The sequence below is a fragment of the Nematostella vectensis genome, chromosome 4 (genome assembly GCF_932526225.1).
Source record: "Nematostella vectensis chromosome 4, jaNemVect1.1, whole genome shotgun sequence".
Classification (NCBI taxonomy): domain Eukaryota; kingdom Metazoa; phylum Cnidaria; class Anthozoa; order Actiniaria; family Edwardsiidae; genus Nematostella; species Nematostella vectensis.
Window position 1 is genome coordinate 16396925 of NC_064037.1, and position 23619 is coordinate 16420543.

Here is a 23619-nt window from a genome sequence, read left to right on the forward strand (position 1 = left end):
CACACCTTTCGGTGGAATATACTTACCCAATAGATACGCTCCACATAAGGGAGTGGTGGGAGGGGCAAAATATCCCCGAATCCCGTGCTCAGTCATGAATTTGCAGGGATTCAAGAGAGAGTGCAAACGTGCCACGGCTTGAATGGAAATGGGCCCAGGCGCCAGCGGTCATCCTCGATTTTAACTTATGCTAAATTATGCTAATGTAGCATACATCTAGAAGTAGGGGGGTCCACCCCCTGGCCACGCCCCTGAGTGTGATCGTTCAATAAAGTGAAGGACCAGGACATTGGTTGAAGAGAAACTTTAAAATTAAGCTGGGTAAGAAAAAATGACGCTTGGTCAAATTCGAGTCATTGAGATAAAAACCAAAGCCTAGCATTGAATACATCAGCTATTGTGCTAAAGAAAGGGCTCATTATCATAATAAAATAAACGTTGCAGAACCAAATACGCTAGGCCGGTGTTATTTATGTACCCACTAAGTGTTCTAATTGCAAAAACATCGAGCTTTTATCAAAACATTTAATCAAAAAGTACATAGAGGTCGCACACGAGATACAGGAATTGCATCTGTACTTGCATGTTGCATAGGCCTTAGCCACATACACAAGATTGAAGAGTTAGCCCTGCGTAAACAAAACACTGTTGACATTTCAGCAACTGGCTGAAATATGAATGGTTTGTTTGATTCATTGGTTTGTTTAATTTGGCTGCAATTTCTTCTTTCAGCATCGAAAACCTTTTATCGCTCCCGTGATGCATGTCAGGATCCTTCGTTTTATTTACAAGCTACAGATGACTGTCACTACGTCGGTAATACGATACACACAGTGAGCTAATTATTACTCTTACGGATCGTAGAATCTGGAGCAAAAGCCAAGCTCGAAGCAGAAAGCCGACTTCTTCCTCGAGTCTCATCGTTGAATAGGGGAGACATGGCAAAGCAGTCGTTTGACGTCGAAGTGGAACCTCAGACGAGCGGTGCCCTCAAGCGCAAACTGTTCAAATGGCGGCGATATCTTATTTTGATTTTGACTCCTCTTGTGCTGCTCCCTCTGCCACTGACGCTTCCAAGCACGGTATGTCACGTTTACGTTCTCTGTTTGTTGTTGTTTTCCTTCTGCTACCCACGCCTTGCAAATTAATACACGTTTTATGTTGTACGCTTCTGTCGTTGATGACCCAAAAGGATTGGTTCGTACCTCGGGGCTTACTTCTGTTACTTCCAAACCGGATAATCTACCGAAAGCACGCTTACTTTACGGCTAACTTAAGACCTATATGTTACTGCCTTGTGTACCAGACTTTTTATTTCGTCCTTTATTGTTCATTAAAGTCATTCCTTGATAATATAATAATAGTTTCGTCTCTTGCCTCCTACCCCTGTCACGCCATGTATCTGTTCTGATGACACAATGTCTTCAAGTGTCTTTCCCTGGCATTGAGGTGCTAACCTCTCTTTATAATTTTAGTTTTCTTTCATCAAGGGTATATATTTTACTTGACTCATCCAAAAACTGCCATTAGAAGTGTCACGAGGCTCCTACAGCTTCTTCTGCATACTTGTTCCCTACAGAGTTCCCGGCGCGTTATATGCGCGTTGTCTGTTATCTTGTTTAGTGGGGGTAAGGGGAAGGCGGTGAGAGGTCGCATCTTTGAAACCAAACTAAAAATATATATATTTAAAAAATTCCTTTAGCGATTTTCTTGCTGATTAGATCATTTTTTTACATCTTATTGGCTGATAAGAACCCCCACACCCGTGATGATTTCTTAATAAAGAATGATTTTTTCCGAAATGCCCGAATTTTCCGCAACAGTCCGCTTTGAGCTTCTTAGCTATTTAAAAAAAAAACGACTCTGTTGCCAGCATCATTAATATAAGCTGAAACGTCTCATGTAAATATGTGTATCGAAACAGATAGTAAGGAAATAGCAAAGCTTACAGATACAGCGCTTAGCTTTTGCCAAGTTGTTGAAATGGCATCGATTTGAACAAAGTTATTGCGAGATCACAAAAAGTTATTTCTTTTTTCCCTAATCCTAACCAAAGGGTTTATATAAGTAGTATTTGCTAGGTCTTTAGTGTCTTTTAGGGCATCCTATCGAAGAGGTAGACTTGAAAAAAAACACATCACGTATTTATCCCCAAGAAAAAAAAAAGAACTCAAAGAAAGAGGTCAAGCACCCTACCTTTCTGGGGGGCTTCCTAATTCTTTTTTGGCTTTTTTTCTATTTTTTTTTTGGGCTTTTTTTTTGGGGGGGGGGGGGAAGGGGAGGGCCTACCGCCTTCGCTTATTCGTGAAGAGTTCTCTTCGTAAAAAGAGAACATTTATCTTTCATTTTTTGTTTTTCAACCCTGGCACCGTTGGGGCCAACACAACTGTCCTCATACAATTCAACCCCGATAAGGGACATCTTGGAGATCCATCTAATTAATGAGGTGTTCTCATTAGCAGGCTTTAATCAATACATTATGTAGCGAGGCCCCACTGTATTTTGTTTACAAAAGGGTATTTGACAAAACAAATTATTTGTGCATCCTTGGCATATTTTTTTTAAGTGAACGGTAGGAAGAGGTTCTATTTGGTTATTGGTAACCCTGTGATGTTGTACCACAGGAATCCCGATGTGCCTACTGCATTCTGATCATGGCAGTGTACTGGGTGACTGAGGTGGTGTCGCTCGCGGTGACTGCCCTCCTACCCCTCGTCTTATTCCCCATGCTGGGCGTGGTCGGGTCCAAGCAGATCAGCCCTCCCTACTTCCAGGACACCAACGTGCTGTTTATGGGTGGGTTGATCGTGGCGGTGGCCATAGAGCACTGGATGTTGCACAAGAGGATTGCGCTCAGGGTCTTACTACTGGTCGGGTCTCAACCGAGAAGGTGGGGTACCCAATTGCTATTTTTGCTTAGGTTGGGGTACCCAATTGCTATTTTGCGCTCAGGGTGGGGTACCCAAATTGCTATTTTGTGCTCAGGGTGGGGTACCCAATTGCTATTTTGCACTCAGGGTCGGGTACCCAATTACTATTTTGCGCTCAGGTTGGGGTACTCAATTACTATTTTGCCCTTAGGGTGGTGTACCAAATATTGCACCAGGGTGGGGTACCCAATTACTATGTTGTGCTGGTGGGGTACCCAATTTCTATATTGCATTAAGGGTGTACCACTGTAATAATCATAATAAACATAACTTCCCCAAACATCAACACTGCCACCACTATCATCATCGTTGTCACCATTGTAATAACTACCACCTCTTCCATCAACAGTGCCACCATGACAACCGTCATCATCACCGTCATTGTTATAAACAATACTCCTCCTCAATCCACACTGTGTTACCATGTTGGTTGTGATAGTAGTATGTGCTCTTTTCCCTGATAATGAAACAAGAAAATTGGTCTGTTTGTCCAGCAAGCAGAGCCTGCCTAAAAACGCCTGCGAGGGAGGCTAGGCTAAAGTTAGGCTTAGTACTCTGATAATGATACTAGTTAATTGGTCTGTTTGTTTCAGGTTAAAGCTAAGCTTCGTGAATTAACCCTAATAATTATACAAGTAGATTGGTCAGTTTGTTCAGGTTGAAGCTAGGCTTGGTGGATTTACCCTGATAATTTTACAATTGAATTGGTTGGTTTGTTCAGGTTGAAGCTAGGTTTTTTGCTTTTTACCCTAATAATAATACTGTTAATTTGTTCTGCTTTCCCTAATAGTGATCCAAGTAAATTAGTCTGTTTTTCCATGTTAAAGCTAGGCATTGTACTCTTTTCCCTGATAATGATACTAGCAAATTGGTCTGTTTGTCCAGGTTGATGTTAGGCTTCATGCTCGTGACGGCTTTCCTCTCTATGTGGATCAGCAACACAGCTACCACCGCCATGATGGTGCCGATAGCTGAGGCTGTGCTCTCAGAACTCAAGAAAGAAGAGGTAAGAACATGTGATATCATCAGAACTAATAACGGACCGATAAATTCTTGAAAAACAAACAACGAACACCAAGTTAGGAAGTTGAAGGGGGTGTTGTGGTAAGATGTTTTAGAAGGGTTTTTTGTGGTAAGAATTGTGGAGGGGGTTGTTGTAAAAGGGTCTAATGGAAGTGATTGTTTTAGTAGGGTAGTGTTGTGGTAGGATGTAATGGAAGGGTTTTTTAGGTACGTGTGGTGGGAAGGGCTGCTGTCAAGGCCGTAGCAAGGGGCGGGGCACTGGGGGCATGTGCCCCCCTCCAATATTTTCAAAAACTATAAGGAAATGACCAGAAGGGGCTTAGCTGTGCCCTCAATATTTTCTTAACGTTTCTGTATCGTGCCCCCCCCCCCCAATATTTCGTGGCCTGCTACGGCACTGGCTGTAGTAGAGGTCGTTGTCGAAAGGTGAGGTGGAAGGTGTCGTTGTGCTTAGATGTTGCGGTAGGGTGTGGTGAAAAGGGTTGTTGTGGTGGAAGGAGATGTTGTGATAGGGTCTTGTGGAAGAGGTTGTTGTAGTAGTGCGCATTTTCGGTTTCAGATCAAACAAAAACTTGAATCAGAGAGTAATAGTGACACTGTGAATCAAAATGAAGGCTTCTCCGACGGCCCAGTGAACAACGGGGAAGAGGATACAAAAAACGATGACATTGGAGTGACTTTGGAACTTGGCATCGTTAAGCAGGCGGAAGAGATAGTGACAGCCGAAGACAAAAATCAGATCGAAAAGTAGGTACATTTTTACGACAAATACTTTGTAATGCGGTGTTGATGTAACGGTCCAGCCCTGAGCTACAAGGGACTTACTTCATTCATGAAGAAAGAATACCATGACTTAGGAGACGACTCGTTTCTTTATCTCAAAGAACTACAACTACAAGTCTACGAAACTCGTACCAGCGTGTCTGCGCACGTGGTGTGTGACGTCACCGGAAGTTGTATAAAAACCGGATATCGTTACAGTGACTAGGGTTATGACTAGCTCTCCATTTCTTACCACCGGATGCAAGGTGATTGGTTGATGTCCCTGTTTCATTTCAGATCCCAAAGCGTCGACCTTCTTGATGACGAGACCCAGGTAACATGAGGCGCAAAGTAGTGTCCTTGGCCATAACCCGAGGAGAAAGGGGCGGACACTCCCGACCCCCCTATACGGCTTCTCGTATCTTACAACATATAAAGAAAACGTTGTTGTTTTGGGGGTCTGGAACCGAGGAATCTTTATTTTCTATTCAAAGACTTTCTCCATTGACTAGAGATGGTCACAGTCACTGTTTTTCTTTTCTGATTGCAAGTCATACAGTTTACGAGGCACCTGCGGTACGGCAACCTTAAAAATGACAAGAAAGATGCAGTTTTTTCCAAATAAGGAATATATTAGCTTCCTTTTATGGAAGTGGCAGCGTTTGGTAAAAACGACAATTTTTGGCTAAATTTTCTTGATATGCTGAAATCTACGTCAAATAAATACGTCTACTATAATAAAACTTTCATGCTTTTTTTAGACGTTGCCTGCTTGAAGCTCAGCACGCTATTTATTCTATACCCGCTCAATGTTTTTTTGCAGACTGAGATCGACCGTCGGTTCATGCGGATGAGTAAGATGTTACTACTAAGCATCGCGTACGCTGCCAATATAGGCGGTACGGCGACCCTTACGGGGACCGCGCCTAACCTGGTGCTCAGCGGCCAAGTAATAAAGTAAGTAGTCATGTCCCCTGTCCCTACCTGTCAACCTCCGAAAAACCCAAGGCATGAGAATTTTTTTTGGGGGAAGGGTGAGGTATATTAATTTTTTGGGGGGAGGGGTGGGTTTAACCTTGCAGGCGTTGGCCACATAGAAAGCCCTCACGAACAAATCCACTTATAGATCTCACGAGGGTGTTAGATAAATTGCGCTACGCAAGGGAATTATTGTTTCAAATATTTTAATAGAAAATAGGCAAAATGACGATTGTCTATAGAATAATTTTTCGGAATCTCTAAAAAGCGGGAGATTTGGTGCTCAACGCGGGACAGCGGAAGAAGGGGTCCAAAATCTTGAGACTCCCGCCTAATGCGGGAGATTTGACAGGTATGCCTGTCAATACGAATACAATATGAATACGACTCACACAAAACGGTCAAATGTCGACGTAAGCATTCAGTTTAATTATTCTACTTCGTACCGAAATGAACATGATTTCTTCGTTGTAGGACCCTCGCTTTTTTCCCCATTCGCTAAGTTCTAACCCAATTACCCCTTGAATTAATTAAGCTGTAGGATACTCTGTTTTACGCTCTTTAAGGTTGTACCCCAAGAGCCCTGGAATCGGGTTTGCTGATTGGTTCTTTTTCGCCTTCCCGGAGATGCTCATTCTATTGTTCGTAGCGTGGTGCTGGCTTCAGGTCCTGTTTCTTGGAATAAGGTATGCAAGCTCCTGTTTCTTGGAGTAAGGTATGCAAGCTCCTGTTTCTTGGAATAAGGTATGCAAGCTCCTGTTTCTTGGAATAAGGTATGCAAGCTCCTGTTTCTTGGAATAAGGTATGCAAGCTTTTGTTTCTTGGAGTAAGGTATGCAAGCTCCTGTTTCTTGGAGTAAGGTATGCAAGCTCCTGTTTCTTGGAATAAGGTATGCAAGCTCCTGTTTCTTGGAATAAGGTATGCAAGCTTTTGTTTCTTGGAATAAGGTATGCAAGCTCCTGTTTCTTGGAATAAGGTATGCAAGCTCCTGTTTCTTGGAATAAGGTATGCAAGCTCCTGTTTCTTGGAATAAGGTATGCAAGCTCCTGTTTCTTGGAATAAGGTATGCAAGCTCCTGTTTCTTGGAGTAAGGTATGCAAGCTCCTGTTTCTTGGAATAAGGTATGCAAGCTCCTGTTTCTTGGAATAAGGTATGCAAGCTCCTGTTTCTTGTCACTGTCATGTGTCACTCCTTAAAATGAATAGATATAAGAAGAAGTTAATTTTAACCACACAATGTTCACATATACTCCGCAATATTGCAACGGGTTAAGAAAGCCACATAATCATTAGCATAGTTTAAAATTAATTAGTGTACAGGCTGCTTCCCGTTACTCTATTCATCCCTACACTGGCCATAACCGCTCGAGTAAATAGCCCAATGCTCATTGTATATGCTGTGCTAGTGTATGAGAGGTTGAAGGGAACTTTTTAAAATTGCGATCTTTCAGATGTGGTTGCTGTAAAAAGTCGCATCGAAGCGACAAGGAGCAAGACAAGGCCGTAAGAGTTGTTCTGCTGAACCAATACAAGGCTCTTGGTCCAATGAGGTGAGATAGACAGTGACACAGAAATCGGACAAACGGACATACAGATAGTGACAGTCGGACAAACGGACTGACAGACAATTACACAGACAGTCAGTGACATAATTGTATTATTTTCCCCCAGTTTCGCTGAGATCGCCGTGCTGGTTCACTTTATCATGCTGGCACTTTTGTGGCTCTTCCGTGACCCAAAGTTCATGAAAGGCTGGTCCGTGATATTCCCCGAAGGGTAAGCTACAGCCGTCAGGAATTTACATTCATCTTCATAACACAATTATCTTTGTCATACAATCAATGACATTCCTATTCATAATACATTCATCTTTATCATACAATCATTTACATTCAACTTCATAACACAATTATCATACAATCAATGACATTCCTATTCATAATACATTCATCTTTATCATACAATCATTTACATTCATCTTCATAATACAACCATCTTTTTCATGCAATCATTTACATTCATCTTCATAACACAATTATCTTTGTCATACAATCAATGACATTCCTATTCATAATACAATCATCTTTGTCATACAATCATTTACATTCAACTTCATAACACAATTATCTTTGTCATACAATCAATGACATTCCTATTCATAATAAAATCATCTTTGTCATACAATCATTTACATCCATCTTCAAAACACAATTATCTTTGTCATACAATCAATGACATTCCTATTCAAAACACAATTATCTTTGTCATACAATCAATTACATTCCTATTATAATACAATCATCTTTTTCATGCAATCATTTACATTCATCTTTGTCATACAATCATTTACAATCATCTTTGTCATGCAATCATTTAGATTCATCCTTGTCATGGAGTCATTTACATTCATCCTTGTCATGCAATCATTTACATTCATCTTGTCGTACAATAATTTACAATCATCTTTGTCATGCAATCATTTACATTCATCCTTGTAATGGAGTCATTTACATTCATCCTTGTCATGCAATTATTTACATTTATCTTTGTCAGGTAATCATGTGAATTCATCCAATCATTTACATTCATCTTCCTCACCTAATCATTCATTCATATCCAACTACTAACTTAAGAAAATAATTTAGTAATAATTTACTTTAAAAAATTATTGCATTTATATTTAGATCGCAGGAGGGGGGGGGGCAGAAAACGAGAGGGGGGCCAAAATACATTGATCAAAACTACTAAGGCTATCTTATTCATCCAATCTGTGTTTAACATGCATCGGTTTGGTGTTTCACATGCCAGGTACGTAAAAGATGGTACGGTCGCCATGGTAGTAGCATTCTCGTTATTCGTCTTCCCGTCAAAAAAGCCAGAAATTCTTTGTTGGAATCCTGAAGGAAAAGGTAACACCAGCGTTTTTTAAAATATTTTTAAACCTGGAGTTGTTTTAATTTGCGCTTACTTGCTCATTTATTTGATAGCACGAAGCACACTGATTCTCCAAGTGACACCTTTATGTGAAATAGGCATAGAAAACAGTATAGGATAGAAATTATGAAAGATGATTATGAAAGAAAGACTGAAATGGCATCAATACTCATTCTCCTCCTTTTTCAGTCACCAAGCCGCCAGAAGCGCTACTCACATGGAAAACTGTGGCACACAAACTTCCCTGGAACATCATCATTTTGCTGGGGAGTGGCTTCGCCCTGGCTGAAGCCTGCAAGGTGAGATAACACATCCCAAGAAGAGAACATCAGTACACCTTACTGATTGTCCACAAGGGCTTCGTTAAAGTATTGATGCTTGTGTTGTCCTCAGGTGTCTGGCTTGTCAGAGTGGCTTGGTCTTCAGTTGGTTGGACTTAACACCATCCCTAGTTATGGCATTGTAGCTATCGTCTGCATCCTAATCACCACCTTTACAGAAGTCACGTCCAACACTGCCACGGCTACCATCTTTCTGCCAATCCTGGCTTCTCTGGTAAGATATTCTTCCTGCCCACCCTGGCTACTTTGTAAGATAATTTTTGCCCATCCCAGGGCCCGTACCCAGGGGTGGGATGCGAAATCCGAAAAAGTGACATAATTTTTCCAGGGAGGGAATGAGTTTTCTGATAAAAATCTGACCACCCCCGAATGAACAAAAGGGAATTTTTTTATGCCTTTGCAGTATCTTCATGTGACGTTTATTGTCGGATTTTGCTAGGTACCAGAGTGATCTAGCTTATGCTTTATAGTCTTGTCTACAAAAAGCACGTCCATTGGGAACCGAAAGTGAACATTGTTGTGGGGGGGGGGGGGGGGGGGGGGCTGGACCATGGCTACCTTGTAAGATAATCTTTCTGCACATCCTGGCTACCTTGTAATTATCTTTCTGCCGATCCTGGCTACCTTGTAAGTTAATCTTTCTGCCCATCCTGGCTACCTTGTAAGATCATCTTCCTGCAAACCCTGGCTACCTGGTTAGATCATCTTTCTGCCAATCCTTGCTTCCTGATATGACCATCTACCCGCCAAATGGCTTCCCCGGTAAGGTTAACTTCTTCCCAATCCTGGCTTCCCTGCTTCTTGCCAAGCCTGGCTTCCCTGGAAAGATTATCTTTCTTTCAATCCTTGCTTCCTGATAAGACCATCTTCCTGCCAATCCTGGCTTCCCCGGTAAGGTTAACTTCTTCCCAATCCTGGCTTCCCTGCTTCTTGCCAAGCCTGGCTTCCCTGGAAAGATTATCTTTCTTTCAATCCTTGCTTCCTGATAAGACCATCTTCCTGCCAATCCTGGCTTGGCTACCTTCTACTTAATTTGTATCTCATTTCAGGGTGAGAATATCAATGTTCATCCATGGTACCTTATGATACCTGCCACAGTGTCTTGCTCATTCGCCTTCATGCTGCCAGTAGCCACTCCACCAAATGCCATTGTATTCGCTGGTGGAGAACTGCGCGTGTCAGACATGGTAAGTGATTATGCCTCAGATCTTTGTGTAGACTGTGCTGCAGCCACACTACCATATGCTTTTGTCTTCACTTATACAGAGCTGCATAATGTAAAGTCTGATAGAATGTGAGAATGTTCTTGCCGGTCATGGTTAGAGGATTGTATATAAAAACGCTGCAGCATTCTCACTCTTAGGCTTAAAGGAAAGTTTTAATATTTTTGCATCTCTATTTTAGGCAAAGGCTGGAATTGGAATGAATATTTTGGGTGTGGCCATACTGCTTCTGTGTGTTCATACTTATGGGATGACGATGTTTGGCTTGGACACGTTCCCCTCATGGGTGGAGCCCAGAGCAGGCACTAACACTACTCTTGTTTGTAAAAATGTGACCATCTAGTCTCAGCCCATAGACCACTTGGAAACATATGATTTGATTTGTATCTTACATTCTAATGCTTTCGATTGGACCCCTGATATTCTCTGAGTCTCAGTGTCTATATTCAACTCAGAAATATGTGCATTGGCATTATGGGATTACAGGTTATTTCCAATTTTTAATTTGTTTAATTTGCACCTTAAAATCATCAATCATGCTTGACTTTGACCAGTGCAGAACCCCATAACAAGAAGCAAAAAAAAAAAAAGATAGTTTGAACTCTGCACTCAAAGTTGTCTAGCAGAAATGACAAATTTAAGAAGAATCTATATATAGCATTGATACTCAGAGTAAATATACTCAGAGTAAATATGTTTAATAACTTAAATAACATAATTTCTGCATGTTTTGATGTTTACAGCAATTAGCATGTGTACATACAAGGAAATAATATAAATAACTAATGATTTTTTTACTAGAAAAGCTCTTCATGATTACTAACAGTGCTTTTAGAATACACAAGCAGACTTTCAAATATTCTTTGAAAAGAAGTCTGAAATGTACAAACAATGTATATTTTGAATAAAAAAATATTTTTTTAGATGTAAGCGTCCAGAATACAATTAATTTGTGGGGTTAACATCTTTCCTCAGTTGACTAGCATGTGTCGGAAAGTAAAGTTTATACGAGGGCATACCAATTTCTTCCTAACAGGTATGGAATGGTACCAGTAATGATTTGTTGGATGATTCATTAACAACAAACTTCCATTTTGAAGCTCTAGCTTTACTGGATCAATGTTTCTTGTGCTGGTACGGCCTCTGCAGTCTTTATGGCGAAATACAAAGTCCCGTGCCTGCCCAAAAGATAACGAGGCTATGGGACTACTTCTAACGAGCTCTTTTTCGTCATCACGGTGCTCCCCCATGTGGTCATTTCCATCCTTGTAACGATTTACCAACACAAAGTTAAATGTTTGCCCGGTTATATCCACCAGATAGTCACGGAGGTCTTGCAGGAACGGTGCTTCCTTCCAGTGCTGTGGGGTCACAGTCACACCAGAGAATGTGTATTTCAGGCCTTCATCACCAAACGAAGTCTGTCTTCTTGGTACACTGTGGTATTTCCCAAACACGAATACCTTGCTAACAGAATCATATTTGATTACTTTTTCTGCTTCCTGGAATAACTTATTCGCCTCTGGATTGGAGAAAAGCTGAACATAGTCCAGATCAAGGTTTTCGGATTTAATTTTTTGCCATTTTAGCTGAGATGGTTTTGTAAACATTAAACTATCAAAGAATTGAAAATTGACACTATCTTTGTTCTTCTTTATCTTAAACGATTCCTCGTCTTTTTCATCGTCGATCTTTCTCTTTGTACCATTAGAAGTCCGAAAATAAGCGTCAATCATTTTCAAAACTTCCATTTACACAGACTTTACCGCGTCGTATTACGTTAACCGCTGGTCAGTAGCGCGGTCTTACCCAGGATGCGGTGCAATTTATACCGCTGAAAACAAATTCATGGGCTCAGCTTAATCCAACATGGCGGTCGGCTCAGAGGAAAACGTAAAATTGCATGAAGAAGAGCCTTTTATCTCAAATAGCGCAGATACCTGCTTCTTCTGCAAGAAACAGTTTTCCAAGTACACTTGCCCGCGTTGTAATGTACGGTATTGCTCAATTTCCTGTTACAGATGTGAAAAACACGTCGAATGCACCGAAGACTTCTATCGCCAGAACGTCATGGATGCGTTGAAGTTGGACTCGAATTGTCCGGATGACCCGGACAGAATCATAGAAATGCTTAAAAGATTAGAGGATGATGGCAAGGGAGAAGGGGACGAGGAAGGCAGTGGACTAGAGGAAAGACTAAGGGATATAGACCTTGACAGGGACCCGGATGCATTGTGGGACGCACTGGGCAAGGAGGAGCAACAAGGGTTTCTCGCTGCGCTAAAAAGCGGCAAATTTAGTCATTCCATAACATTGCTTGAGCCCTGGTGGAAGCCGGAAATAAAGTAAGTCCATTAACATTACTGTACAAACGAACTCCTCAACCTTCCCCCCTGTCACATCTAACACTGCCCACCTCTCCCTCCGCCGACTCGTTCTTCGATGCCCTGGGTTTCCAAGGATGCCCAGAAATATGATAGAGATGCACGTTGGGGAGTTTCGAAAAATAACCCTAAACCATACTTGCTTACCAAAAATTGCTATCCTAGAAAATACTTCAGAAGCCCTAAAAATACAATTTCTTATAGAAAATCCTGTTTTCTTTCACATACCCATAAAATAGGCCCAATTTTGACTCCTAAAAAATAAGATAAACATCTCTATCAGGTCGACATGGGGAGAGCCCCTTCCCCTTGGGATTACAAATTCTTACATCAAGTACTCTCATCTCAACTGGGGTATATCATACTGATTTACTTTTTTTTTACAGAAAGCATGTAGAAGTCTTACCACCACTTGAGGAATCAAACCTGGACCATCACTATACAACAAGTCTCTCTAAGACTAAAAGTAAAATCCCTTCCTTAATAGATAAAGTTCCTCCCCTGATGGCAATCATAAAGACTGCTCAACCAAACCCAGCTGTAAAGTTCAGCATTGTAGATGTGTTATATTCATATGCTTACACCATGCGCCTATACAATTTCACCCCTCAGGACGACCCCCGGCAGGCATCAGAAACATTTCTAGCACTATCCTCGGTAATATCAAAGAACATCACTTTCCAGAGTACAGACACAGTTGCACACACTAGTTTGAATAATTCAATGGAACAGAAAGATCTGTTTAACAGTAGAGAGTTCTCATGTAACATTCTTCTTGATGTGGTTGAGATAATCAATGGCTTCACGTCAGATACAAGTGAGGAAGTGAGTTTTGTTAGTCTCGCATTATCAGACTGTCATCGACTTCTTTCAAGGGGCCTCAAAGCCTTAAGACAAGAACAAGGAGATAAGGATTTAGAGAAGAAGCTATGGCTTGCTAAGAAAAAGGTTGACTTCCTTCTGTCCTGGAGCGATGAAAATATCCAAACTCTACAGTCTGTGGCTTCCTTTATCCTAGCAATTCACCACCAAGAGTTGTTGTCTTGTAAAATGCACTTGACTGAAAAGCAATCTCTAGAAAAGCGATGGCGGGGCCCCAACCCACCACCAAGAAAACCACTCATAGAGGAACTCTGAATATAGGTTATATATGTCAAACATCATTACAGTAAAGGACGTTTTTTGCAACAAAATTATCAAAAACCATCACTAAGTTTGAGACCAAAACTAGCATAATAAAATAGTGTGACTAGTTATCTGTTATTTCATCTCCTTGTCTATTGTCTGTATGTTGGCCTGCTAGCCCCTTTGAGTGTGTCTGTCGGCCTGTTTGCTGTAGCATTAGCATGGTTTGAGTGAAACTCTGACCTTTAAGCCCTGCAGGGCTTATATAATTTTTCATGTCCAAGGCAAGTTGCTTATTCGGGGGAGGCGCTTAAACATCACGAGGCCTGTGGCCTTGGGATGTATATCGCTTATTGCCTCAGCTCTCGGTAATTAACTCTTACTTACAGTACTCAAATTCTTCTGTATTCAGTAGAAATTAAGTAAGAGCCTGGGTAGATTTCAGTTGTAGAATTGTCATTTAAAACTTGTTTTTTGCATTATCAATGCTTATGTTTTTTTTAATACGCCAATTTTGATTATCAATTATTTGGTCACACATAAACAGATAAATTCAAGCAGACAGAAACATACACATTGATTAAAGTTGATGGATAAGGCAGTGTTCATTAAATACACTGAGGGGGGAGCAAAGATATTGAGGGGGGCTACGAAAATTTTTAACCACCAAAAGGAGGGCTCCTGAAAAAAAGGAAGCGGGTTCTGAATTTTGAAGGAGCCATACTTTTCAGCTTTAAATTTTTTTACATGATCTAGTTCGAAGCACAAATACAGCTTGAATTCTAAGCCAAATGACCTATGTTTAATACCTTTGTCTTTATAAACCATAATATAGATACTTCCAGGTTTCAGCATATAATAGTTTGAGTTGAATTTACCAATCCAGCTTTCAGTATGTAACAGATGGATTTACCAATATTGTTTATTACTGATAACTGATCAGTTAAAAGGAACAAATGGAAATAAACTTCTAAACAGTGGTGGAGCATGCAATTCCACAAAACAATATACATACAATGTTTTATACCTTGGACATTATATCCCTTTTTATACAGAAAAATATTTTTAAAACAAATATATACAAATGTAAACTCCTTCACAGGCGTCCCAGGGGCAGGCCATGTGACTTTAGGGGCGATTGTTTTGGGGAAAAAAAGTTCCTGCAAGCAACTGATTGAGGAAAAAAAACCCTGCAACCCAACCCTGCACCTTTTTACACAATTTTAAATGCAAAATAATTATGAAATTATGAAGACCGAAACCTAAAGTTGTGGAGAACAGATGTCAGACTCTGAAATAATGATGAACCTTACTGGATCATCAACTCGGACAAGGGGGCGACTTTGCATAATTAATTTTCCAGATTTAATGACTTTTGTTTGTTTATTGAGGTTGTAAAGGGGGGCAGAGGGATCTGAAAATTTAGGGGTTCTGAAAGGGGGGGCACCAAAAAGGTTTACAATGAAAGGGGGACTCCAAAACTTTAAGGTGTCCCGAGTAAAAATCTTCCCTTCCCCCTTGGTGTATTTAATAACCACTCCCTAATATTAAATTATAATGGGTTATCAATTATATTTCTCTGTATTTGGCAGAAATTAATTGAAATATGTATATATTCATGGTTCCTTATTCCCCATAAACCATTTGCATTGACAAGGTTTTGGGAATAGGTGTATACTCACTTACAGAGGCCAAATCACAACTACACCACAAGCCCCTCCCTTCTGCAATGTTTCTAGTTCTAAACATTCAGGAAACGTGTGTCATTAAATGATACCTTTTATTAAGCAACCACTCTCTGTGATGCAAGAAGTGGCCACATACAACATTTTATTAAAAAGCATATACTGATTGGGGACAGCAGCAGCTGTAAGGTGGCTGCATAATAGAGGCAACACTGTATACACAGACGGTTAAAGACCCCGCACCCACTACTTGCAACTGGCCTGAACCCCTCCAAGGCTGTAGTCCCTTAAAGCCGACCGCCAATCTTATATAATAGTTAAGTATGTACTGCAGTGAACATCGGGTCCATGCTCTAGACCCCATTTCTTGCCTCTACCTTTTTATGGCTCCCTAATCTTGGTAATTCCCTGGGTAGAGTCCATTGTCATTTCAGTGGCTGTTCCAATATTCAGAAGGGTTTTCACGTCTCTCCCAAATATCAGCTGAAGTGAACTTGATTTCATCTCGCCGCATTGCCTCAATTAATGCCTGCTACAAACCAAGATAAGAGAGCCATTTAGCAATACATAGCACATATGGTGCATTCCCCTGCAACATATATTTGACAAAAAAAGCCTTATTCTGGTCTCCTTTGCAGCCCCCAGCGGTCGGAGTTACACAGCGCTCTCCGCCCACTGGGGGCTGTAAAGGATACCAGGCCCATACCAAGGGGGGGTGCAGGGGGTTTGAACGCACCCCCCCCCCCCCACACACAACGGCCGAAGGTCCAGTTTCAGTTCTCGATAGACGTGCTATTTGTAGACAAAACTATAAAGCATAAGCTAGATCACTCTAGTATGTAGCCAAATCTTACAATAAATGTCCCGTGGAGATACTGCAAAGGCATAAAAAAATCCCTCTTTGTTCTTTCAGGGGTGTTCGCATTTTTATCAGGGAACTCCCCCCCCCCAGAAGAATAAGGTCCACTTTTTCGGATTTCGCACACCCCCCAAGAAAAATCCTGGATACGGGCCTGGGTACTAGCTCTTTCAGGGGTGTTCGCACCATATGTGCTTATTCAGACACTAGACCATAACTCCCGAAATTTAAACAAATGATAAATTTATCTAGTAACATTCAATTACAAAAGCTATATTTCTCTACAGAAGCATGCTTCCCATTCAATCTTATCAAAGACAATCCCACACAAAATATTTGGGTACTTGAGTTATCAAAAATGTCTTTTTATTTTATATATTTTTATTCTTGAAGGTAATACACATAAGGGTGGTTAAAAAGACTGGATTGTGTTAGGGTTGATATCCCTGATATTCTACCTTAGAAGTTTCGGACTTTGTGGTTTTATACACGACACAGTTCTGCATGTCATCTTTGTACACTGAACAATCCTTGAACTTGCCATAGATGTAGTACTGGTGGAACTGGTTGGAGGATGCTATGGGAAATCATCATGTCAGGCACATAGCAGGGTAGGGCTGAAGGGGACATATGCTACTAAATTTTTATTCCTCCCCTTCACATTTGACTAGTACCTGGTCTTACCTCCTGATGATAATCCTTGTGCTAGAATACACGTAAGGTTGCTTTACATTTCGAAGAGCTCTAAGAAATATCCCACCTTTCCATTTTGTAACTCTATATATTTGTTTTTGTCATCCCCATTCTTGCCATTCCACGCCATCATATATGTTCCACATTTTCCTCCCTTCCAGATTATCTATCCACCTAACACCCCCCCCCCCCCCCCCCTCACACACACACACACACACACACCACCACCCACCCACCCCAGGTGCTTTGGTACAAATACCCGCCTTCAACCGAAAACTAAATTTAAATAAGGGCTCTGTTGACTTAAGGGTGAGGACAAGGTTGCTGGCCAAATATTTTGATTTTCAACAGCCTTTCCTTTGGTTTGATTTTGAAGCCATGTGGCCCGCAAAAAATACAATTCATACCCAAGAACATGGATATCAAATTTACGAAAACAATACAGAAATATGTATACAACTGTCTTGGTAAAGAATTTTATAAAATTTAACTTTTATTTTCTCTGGTTTTCATCAATATTGTAAGGCGAGGGACTAGCAGCTTATTACTGTCAAACATACCCTTTTAAATACCATACGGGGGCATAATGTGACCACCGTTTTCTGTTCAACTCGTAGAACAGTAGTGGCAGGTTTTATAACAATTTCTCATGACACATTAGTACTTGATGACTGTTGGAACTAGTGTTCAAGTTCGTCAGCTGGTGGGTTTTATGTGAGGGGTAGCGATGGGTACCTTGAAATTTCAAAAGTCTCACAAAAATTTAGCAGTCTCGGAGTCTCAGGCTTTTTTACGCAATTCTCAAAGTCTCATTTTTTTAACTTTTAGGGGTCACCCAGCCTCGTTTTTTTTCTATCATGGTCTCGGAGTCCCTGATTTTTAATTAAACATGATCTGTTTTATTTGGCCAAAGGTTTCCCCTTCTTTTTTCAAGTCTCGAGTCTTGAGCCTTTCTGCTCTAAACAGAAACCTTGGTTACTTAATAAGATTGTTACTCTAATTCTTTTTTCAACTAATGTTTATGACATACCTCAAGCAAGTTATCAGACCTGAAAAGCTCTGGCTTGGATTTCAAGAGACTGGAAAGGCTCGGGCTTGGATTCCAAAATTTGACAAAAGTCTCGGGCTCAGATTCTGAAAATCAGGTCTCGGTGCTTCGGCAAGTCTCAGATTTACCCATCGCTACCCCTTCTGTGCAGTTTTTGCACCCCCCTTATGCCGCTCCCATAATAATAACTGCAAATCATGGATATAAATATGAACATTTGAAATTGTGATTAAGCGTATTAACGCCTAGAGGATACTTACACTTTAGGGCCGTAGCAGGGGGTGGGGCACTTGGGGTACGTGTCCCATAAAATTTTAGAAAATTATAAGGAAATGACCTGTGGGGGCGTGGCTGTATCCCCCCAATATTTTCTTAATGTTTCTGTATCGTGCCCCCCCAAATAATTCAACACCTGCACTTACAAGAGCAAAACCTCCACTTTTCGAAGAACTTCAAGCAAGCAGGGGCCTGTAAACACACAGATAAACACAAAATCAAACGACATACAAAGATGTCGTCTCCAGAGATGGCGATTTCTAAAGCGAAACCTCTGAAGAATAATTCCATCTTTGCTGCAAGTCGTCTTAAGTTCATTACCTTAAAATCCTCGTTCTCAGGTGAATTATCTTGCTGTTTTTCATCCAATATACCGGTAGACATTTCCTCACTTTTTACATGTGTTTCGCGCCAGGCCCCAAACGGACCCCGGCCAAAATGCCACACAGGAACTTTTTTTACAAATAAGATAAGGGCTGGAAAGCATATGTAAATGAATTATCCACAATAAAACAAAATAAAAAGACGATTTTAGATCTCAAAAATCATTTTAGACAACTTTATGTTTAATTACCTAGTCCCTGTACTACCTGTGGTCTCACTCACCAGGGCGAGGCTATGACATCACTTGCATCGAACGTCGTCACGTGGTCTTCAGCTAGGTCGAGTTGTGCCAAGGAATCAGTTGTAAATAAATATGGCTGGTCGTATTCCACAACTCCAAGTTGAGAACTGCGCCGAACTGTTCGAGAAAATTGAAGAGCAGAAAGGAAAGAGGATTTTTGTCATGTTTATTGGGGCAATTGATGAAACTGGGGATAGCTGGTGCCCCGATTGTGTTAGAGGTAGGTGGATGGTGTTGTTCTACCGTTTGCTTCTTTTGTAGGATTTCTCTTTAGTCCACATTTCCTGGTATTTAGTAACAGATCATTTTTCCTATTTGCTGTAATGTTACCCGTAGGAATGCTTCAGGCATCTTATTTACCGGTACTTTCTGTACTGGGAGAAATTTTCATTCGATCATCGTTTTATTTCTCATCTGAAAGGGTTACACCCTTCTAAGAAAAATATAAATTGCGAGCTATTTCTCTTACGAAATAACACCCAAGCATGTATTTTATACTTTCGATTTTCCCCTTTTTTAATGTATTGCTTTTTCCCAACCCTGGGTGCATTTGTTAGCACAGATATTTTAGTGTATTAGTTATTTTCTGTAAATGAATTATGGATAAATGCATCACCCTTAAAACCCAGGGTTTTTTCTGGCTTATCTCCTCTCTCAGGAAGGGAACGTTCTCTGGAAAAACTTGTGGCAAGACCATCCTTCTTGGGATAACACTTATATGTCACTCATTTATCAAAATGAGCCGTTTAAGATTCCAAACAATTAGGGACCAAGCATTTGTGGGTCTGTACCTAGGATTTTTCTTGGGGGATGCGAAATCCGAAAAAGTGGACCTAGTGGATGGAATGAGTCATCCGATAAAAATCTGACCATCCCCGAAAGAACAAAAAATGGAATTTTTTATGTGTTGCGGTATCTCCACGGGACGTTTATTGTCGGCTTTGGCTACATACCAGAGTGATCTAGCTTATGCTTTATGGTTTTGTCTAAAAATAGCACGTCCACTGGGAACCGAAAGTGGACCTTCGGCTGTTTTTTTTTTTTGGGGGGGGGTTGCATCCACACCCCCTCCACCCCCCATGGGATAATCTTTCTGCCCACCCTGGCTACCTTGTAAGATCATCTTTCTGCACATCCTGACTACCTACCGTTCGCACCCCCTGCACCACCTCCCCCATCCTGGGTATGGGCATGATTTGTCATCTGATGGGGGTCAGTTACGAAAATCCTAAAAAGAATTTTGAGCAAGACTACTTTCCAGAGAATGAAAACTAAGCAAGCCAACTAAAATCTTATCTGTAATCTGGGCATTTAATTGCATTTTTTTCTTGCCTCTATTCGTGTCTGGCATATGATTGATAGGACTATGAGCTCTTGGAAAAATGAATTGCTCCAAATAAATATGCATAGCTTAATCATTGCTTAGACTATGGCTAGCTTACACAGGGAAGAAAGAGGCTCTTTCACAGGGAAAGTGGATTCTGTAGTATTATGTTCCCTGATTGCTAGTGTTTTGACTTGGATTAGTAGATCTTTGTGGCAGAGTACAAATTATATAAACTTTTCTCTCATTGTAATTTTGTGTTTTACCTAGCTGAGCCTAATGTGGAGAAAGCAGTGGAGAATTTCCAGGGTGACAAGAATGCTGCAGTGTTTATATTGGCTATTGTTGGTGACAGACCAACGTAAGTGAAGGTTTATGAACTCGAAACTCAAGGATATGGTTGGGGTTTTATAATGCTTAGGTGTTGACCATTTCACTTTTGAGAGGGGTTGGCGGATTTTTTAATGTTTAATGTAAACTGGTGTGCAGGATATTCTTTACTCATGCAGTGAGCTTTTGCAGAATTTTCAAGTTTCAAAAGGGCATGCTAGATGTTTAATTTGGAAAAGCCCCTAGAATTGGATTTGTATACTTAGGATTGTTGTTCTGTTTTCTAGAATATTCATGAGCCATAACTATGCATTTTACTATAACGAAATGAATGATGTAATGTTTCTTTTATCAGTAACATTACTTATGATGTAATTAGGTATATTTCGAAACCCCCAATGGTAAGGAGTTCCCTTTTGATTTGGAGCTTTGAAGTACATAAGCAATGGGTGCTATCTGATGTTGAACAACACTGTAACATGATCACGAATTTGCACAAACCAAGTGTACAGTACAAAAAAACATATGGATGAGAGTTATGAATACACGTATTTGGACACAAATTGTTTATTTGAGACTTTGCTATTTTTATTCACTTTTTTTAATCCTTGTCTTTATCCCTTTGCATCTTTTATCGCCATTATATCCCAAGCTCTACAGCCCTAGAAAGTTTGCTTTATACAGCCATTAATATCTTTTACAAGTGCTGAGCGGCGCTAGAATTCTATAGTGAGTAGAGCTCTATCAAACAAACTCGTTGAGCTTTCACTGCAAGTATAGTAGCATTTCTACGAGTCTGCATCAATACTGAAAATTTTTCTAAAAATCGAAGTATGGTATTTAGGCAAAAAACAATTCTTCATTTACTCCATATAATCTCTTGTACTGTATGCTTGACTTTTTTGGTCATGGTTAGATAACTCGGAAATAAGTGAACAATAGCATGTCTCTTTTAAGTTCACCAAGTTTCTTAACTAGTCCCCTCTAAGGCCCGTAGCCAGGATTTTGAGCGGGGTAGTTCGTTTTTCCATTTCAGCGGACCAAATTTCCGGTATACCCCTCTCCTCTCCTTATTACATTAGGCAATCAATACTTCAAATAAATTGAATCTTGTATTTAAAATGTTATTAATATGGTGTTTTTTTAACATGGCGATAATAATAAAGATAATTATTTTTAAAAGGTTTTTATAGTCATTTTAAAGACATATTGATGTGCATGATGTTTCCAGCCAAACATTATATATATTTTTGTTTGCTCTGAGTGGACCTTCAAGTCGGGTTGGTGGGGGGGGGGGGGCATTTGTCTGAACCCCCTAAACCTCCCCTGGCTACGGACCTGCCTCTACTAACTATGGTTTGATGCAAAACATGGTATTTTTTTTAAATCCATGCTCTGATTTTACATTGTTTGTATGGTTTCTATCATTCTAACTCAGTGTTTGATCAAACTCTCAACTCATTTCAACTTGTTGATCTTGGACCCTTTTTATTTTTATTCTTAGGTGGAAGGATCCAAATAATGAATTCAGAGTTCATGAAAAGCTGAGATTGAAATCCATTCCTACACTTATGGAATGGAACACAGTAAGTAATTGACTCTATCCTTATTTAAAAAAATCATTTTAAAAAAATCTATTGCATATTTTTTATGGCTGATTATAACATATTTCTTCTTTTCCCAGACAAAAGAACCTCTGGGAGATGAACAGTGCCAAAAAGCTGAACTGGTAGAAAGTTTTTTTGAATGAGGGCAATATATCTGGAACAAGTCACAACATCCTCTGGAACAGATATAACCAACTTATTCTAGACAGTCATGTCTTTACAAGTTTGAGTTGATAATATATGAATTTTTAGGCTGGTAAAAAATCCATAGATTGTACATAGATGTTTTTGAATGGATTCACATTGGAGATGTGAATAGAAGAGAATGTAATGATAAGAGGATGATCAAAGTATATTTATATTTCCTTAGTTTATTCAGATCGAGTTCACAGCTCAATTGTGCCAAACTATAAAATTCAACCTTAAAATAACTAGGTGTTTCACAAAGAAAACTGATTAATCTGTTACTTAGGTTTCTCCTGAAATGATGAAGTCACTCTTATCCAAATAAAAATACAAATATTGCAAGTATTGTTAATTTTTTTATAATTGGTTATGTTAAAGAGGGAGGGGGGGGGGGGGTAAGAAGGGAACCCCCCTAATGTCATATGCTGGCCAGGGGCTCATAAGTAGGGGCAATCATCTGTATTATATAATTGTCACGGCGTTTCCTAGGATAAGGCTATTTATTGACAATTGACTTTGTCTCAAGGAATCCAAAATGGCGGCCAAGAAGGGGGAAAACGATGCTTGCTTTTCAAAGTCTTCCTAGGTCGTCATATGCCTTCTTATTTCTTAATTCTTTTTGTCGCAGAGAAAGAAACATTCTGTTACTAACCTTGGACTATTTATTTCTCCAAAAGGGGACTCAAACGTTGTTACGAGGACATTTATTCTTACTCTTGCAAAAAATAAGTGATAACACCGCCTTCCTATATCATGGTACTATATAGTTCCTAGTTCATAGTTCATAGTTCCTAGTTCATGGTACTATATGGTTCCTATATCATGGTACAGCGGCGCCCAAAATGGCTGCCACGGCTTTTGTAGCTTGGTGAATCTTGTCTCTGTTTTCATGTGTCATTGCTAGTTAAAGGCGTTTGACTGTCAAAGATGATTAACAATCCATCGAATGTTGTACCGGTATACTTCTGCCTGCCTATCCTGGCTTTCTGGTCGTTCCTGCCGTGCTATTTCCACTTGAAGGCCGTCGATCGAGGAAGCCATGTTGCTACGTTGACATCTGAACCCGTTGCATCTACTGGCTGGTCGTATAGCAACCAAGAACTCAAGACTATAAGGAAATCTCAACCTAAACAACGCTTGGAGCCCAAATTATGGCAGAAACTCGGTGATCTTGGAATTAGGAAGCCCTTTCGATCACGAAGAAAGCCAAGACAAAGTCGCCATGTTTGCACCGGTCTTCCTGTTGTGACAACCGTCGACTCCACAGGGCACCCACAACTCAGTTCT

General features: G+C 40.3%; 5 protein-coding genes across 7 annotated transcripts; 3 read left to right on the top strand and 2 right to left on the bottom strand.

Moving 5' to 3' along the window:
• The first annotated feature begins 422 nt into the window (after positions 1–422).
• Positions 423–10813, top strand: LOC5513950 (solute carrier family 13 member 2). The gene is made up of 15 exons (XM_048726003.1): positions 423–681; positions 865–1082; positions 2625–2890; positions 3816–3936; positions 4513–4700; positions 5013–5049; positions 5539–5672; positions 6260–6379; positions 7144–7242; positions 7364–7468; positions 8501–8601; positions 8816–8925; positions 9020–9181; positions 10017–10154; positions 10372–10813. Exons 1-15 carry the CDS (start codon positions 675–677, stop codon positions 10531–10533), a joined length of 1968 nt encoding a protein of 655 aa, XP_048581960.1. The 5' UTR covers positions 423–674; the 3' UTR covers positions 10534–10813.
• On the bottom strand, positions 6100–18815 carry LOC5513936 (UPF0545 protein C22orf39 homolog). Of its 3 annotated transcripts, XR_004296531.2 has the most exons (5): positions 18582–18808; positions 18407–18452; positions 16702–16820; positions 15762–15916; positions 6100–6884 (listed from the first exon to the last, which is right to left on the bottom strand). XR_004296531.2 is itself a non-coding variant. In XM_032383552.2 (4 exons), exons 1-4 carry the CDS (start codon positions 18642–18644, stop codon positions 15815–15817), a joined length of 327 nt encoding a protein of 108 aa, XP_032239443.2. In that variant the 5' UTR covers positions 18645–18815; the 3' UTR covers positions 15461–15814. The 3 variants fall into 3 exon arrangements, 2 of the variants coding, with proteins under 2 accessions (XP_032239443.2, XP_001634155.2); XM_032383552.2 differs by lacking the exon at positions 6100–6884 and having other exon boundaries at positions 15461–15913; positions 18582–18815; XM_001634105.3 differs by lacking the exon at positions 6100–6884 and having other exon boundaries at positions 15461–15916; positions 18582–18806.
• On the bottom strand, positions 10846–11941 carry LOC5513968 (DNA oxidative demethylase ALKBH2). The gene has a single exon (XM_001634106.3). The coding sequence runs from the start codon at positions 11939–11941 to the stop codon at positions 11162–11164; it is 780 nt and encodes a 259-aa protein (XP_001634156.3). The 3' UTR covers positions 10846–11161.
• On the top strand, positions 11953–13828 carry LOC5513949 (zinc finger HIT domain-containing protein 2). The gene is made up of 2 exons (XM_001634135.3): positions 11953–12535; positions 12961–13828. Exons 1-2 carry the CDS (start codon positions 12060–12062, stop codon positions 13709–13711), a joined length of 1227 nt encoding a protein of 408 aa, XP_001634185.3. The 5' UTR covers positions 11953–12059; the 3' UTR covers positions 13712–13828.
• Positions 18816–18901: 86 nt separating the features above from the next.
• On the top strand, positions 18902–22674 carry LOC5513948 (thioredoxin domain-containing protein 17). The gene is made up of 4 exons (XM_001634134.3): positions 18902–19105; positions 20480–20570; positions 22044–22125; positions 22224–22674. The coding sequence occupies exons 1-4, from the start codon at positions 18958–18960 to the stop codon at positions 22287–22289; spliced, it is 387 nt and encodes a 128-aa protein (XP_001634184.1). The 5' UTR covers positions 18902–18957; the 3' UTR covers positions 22290–22674.
• Positions 22675–23619: the final 945 nt, after the last annotated feature.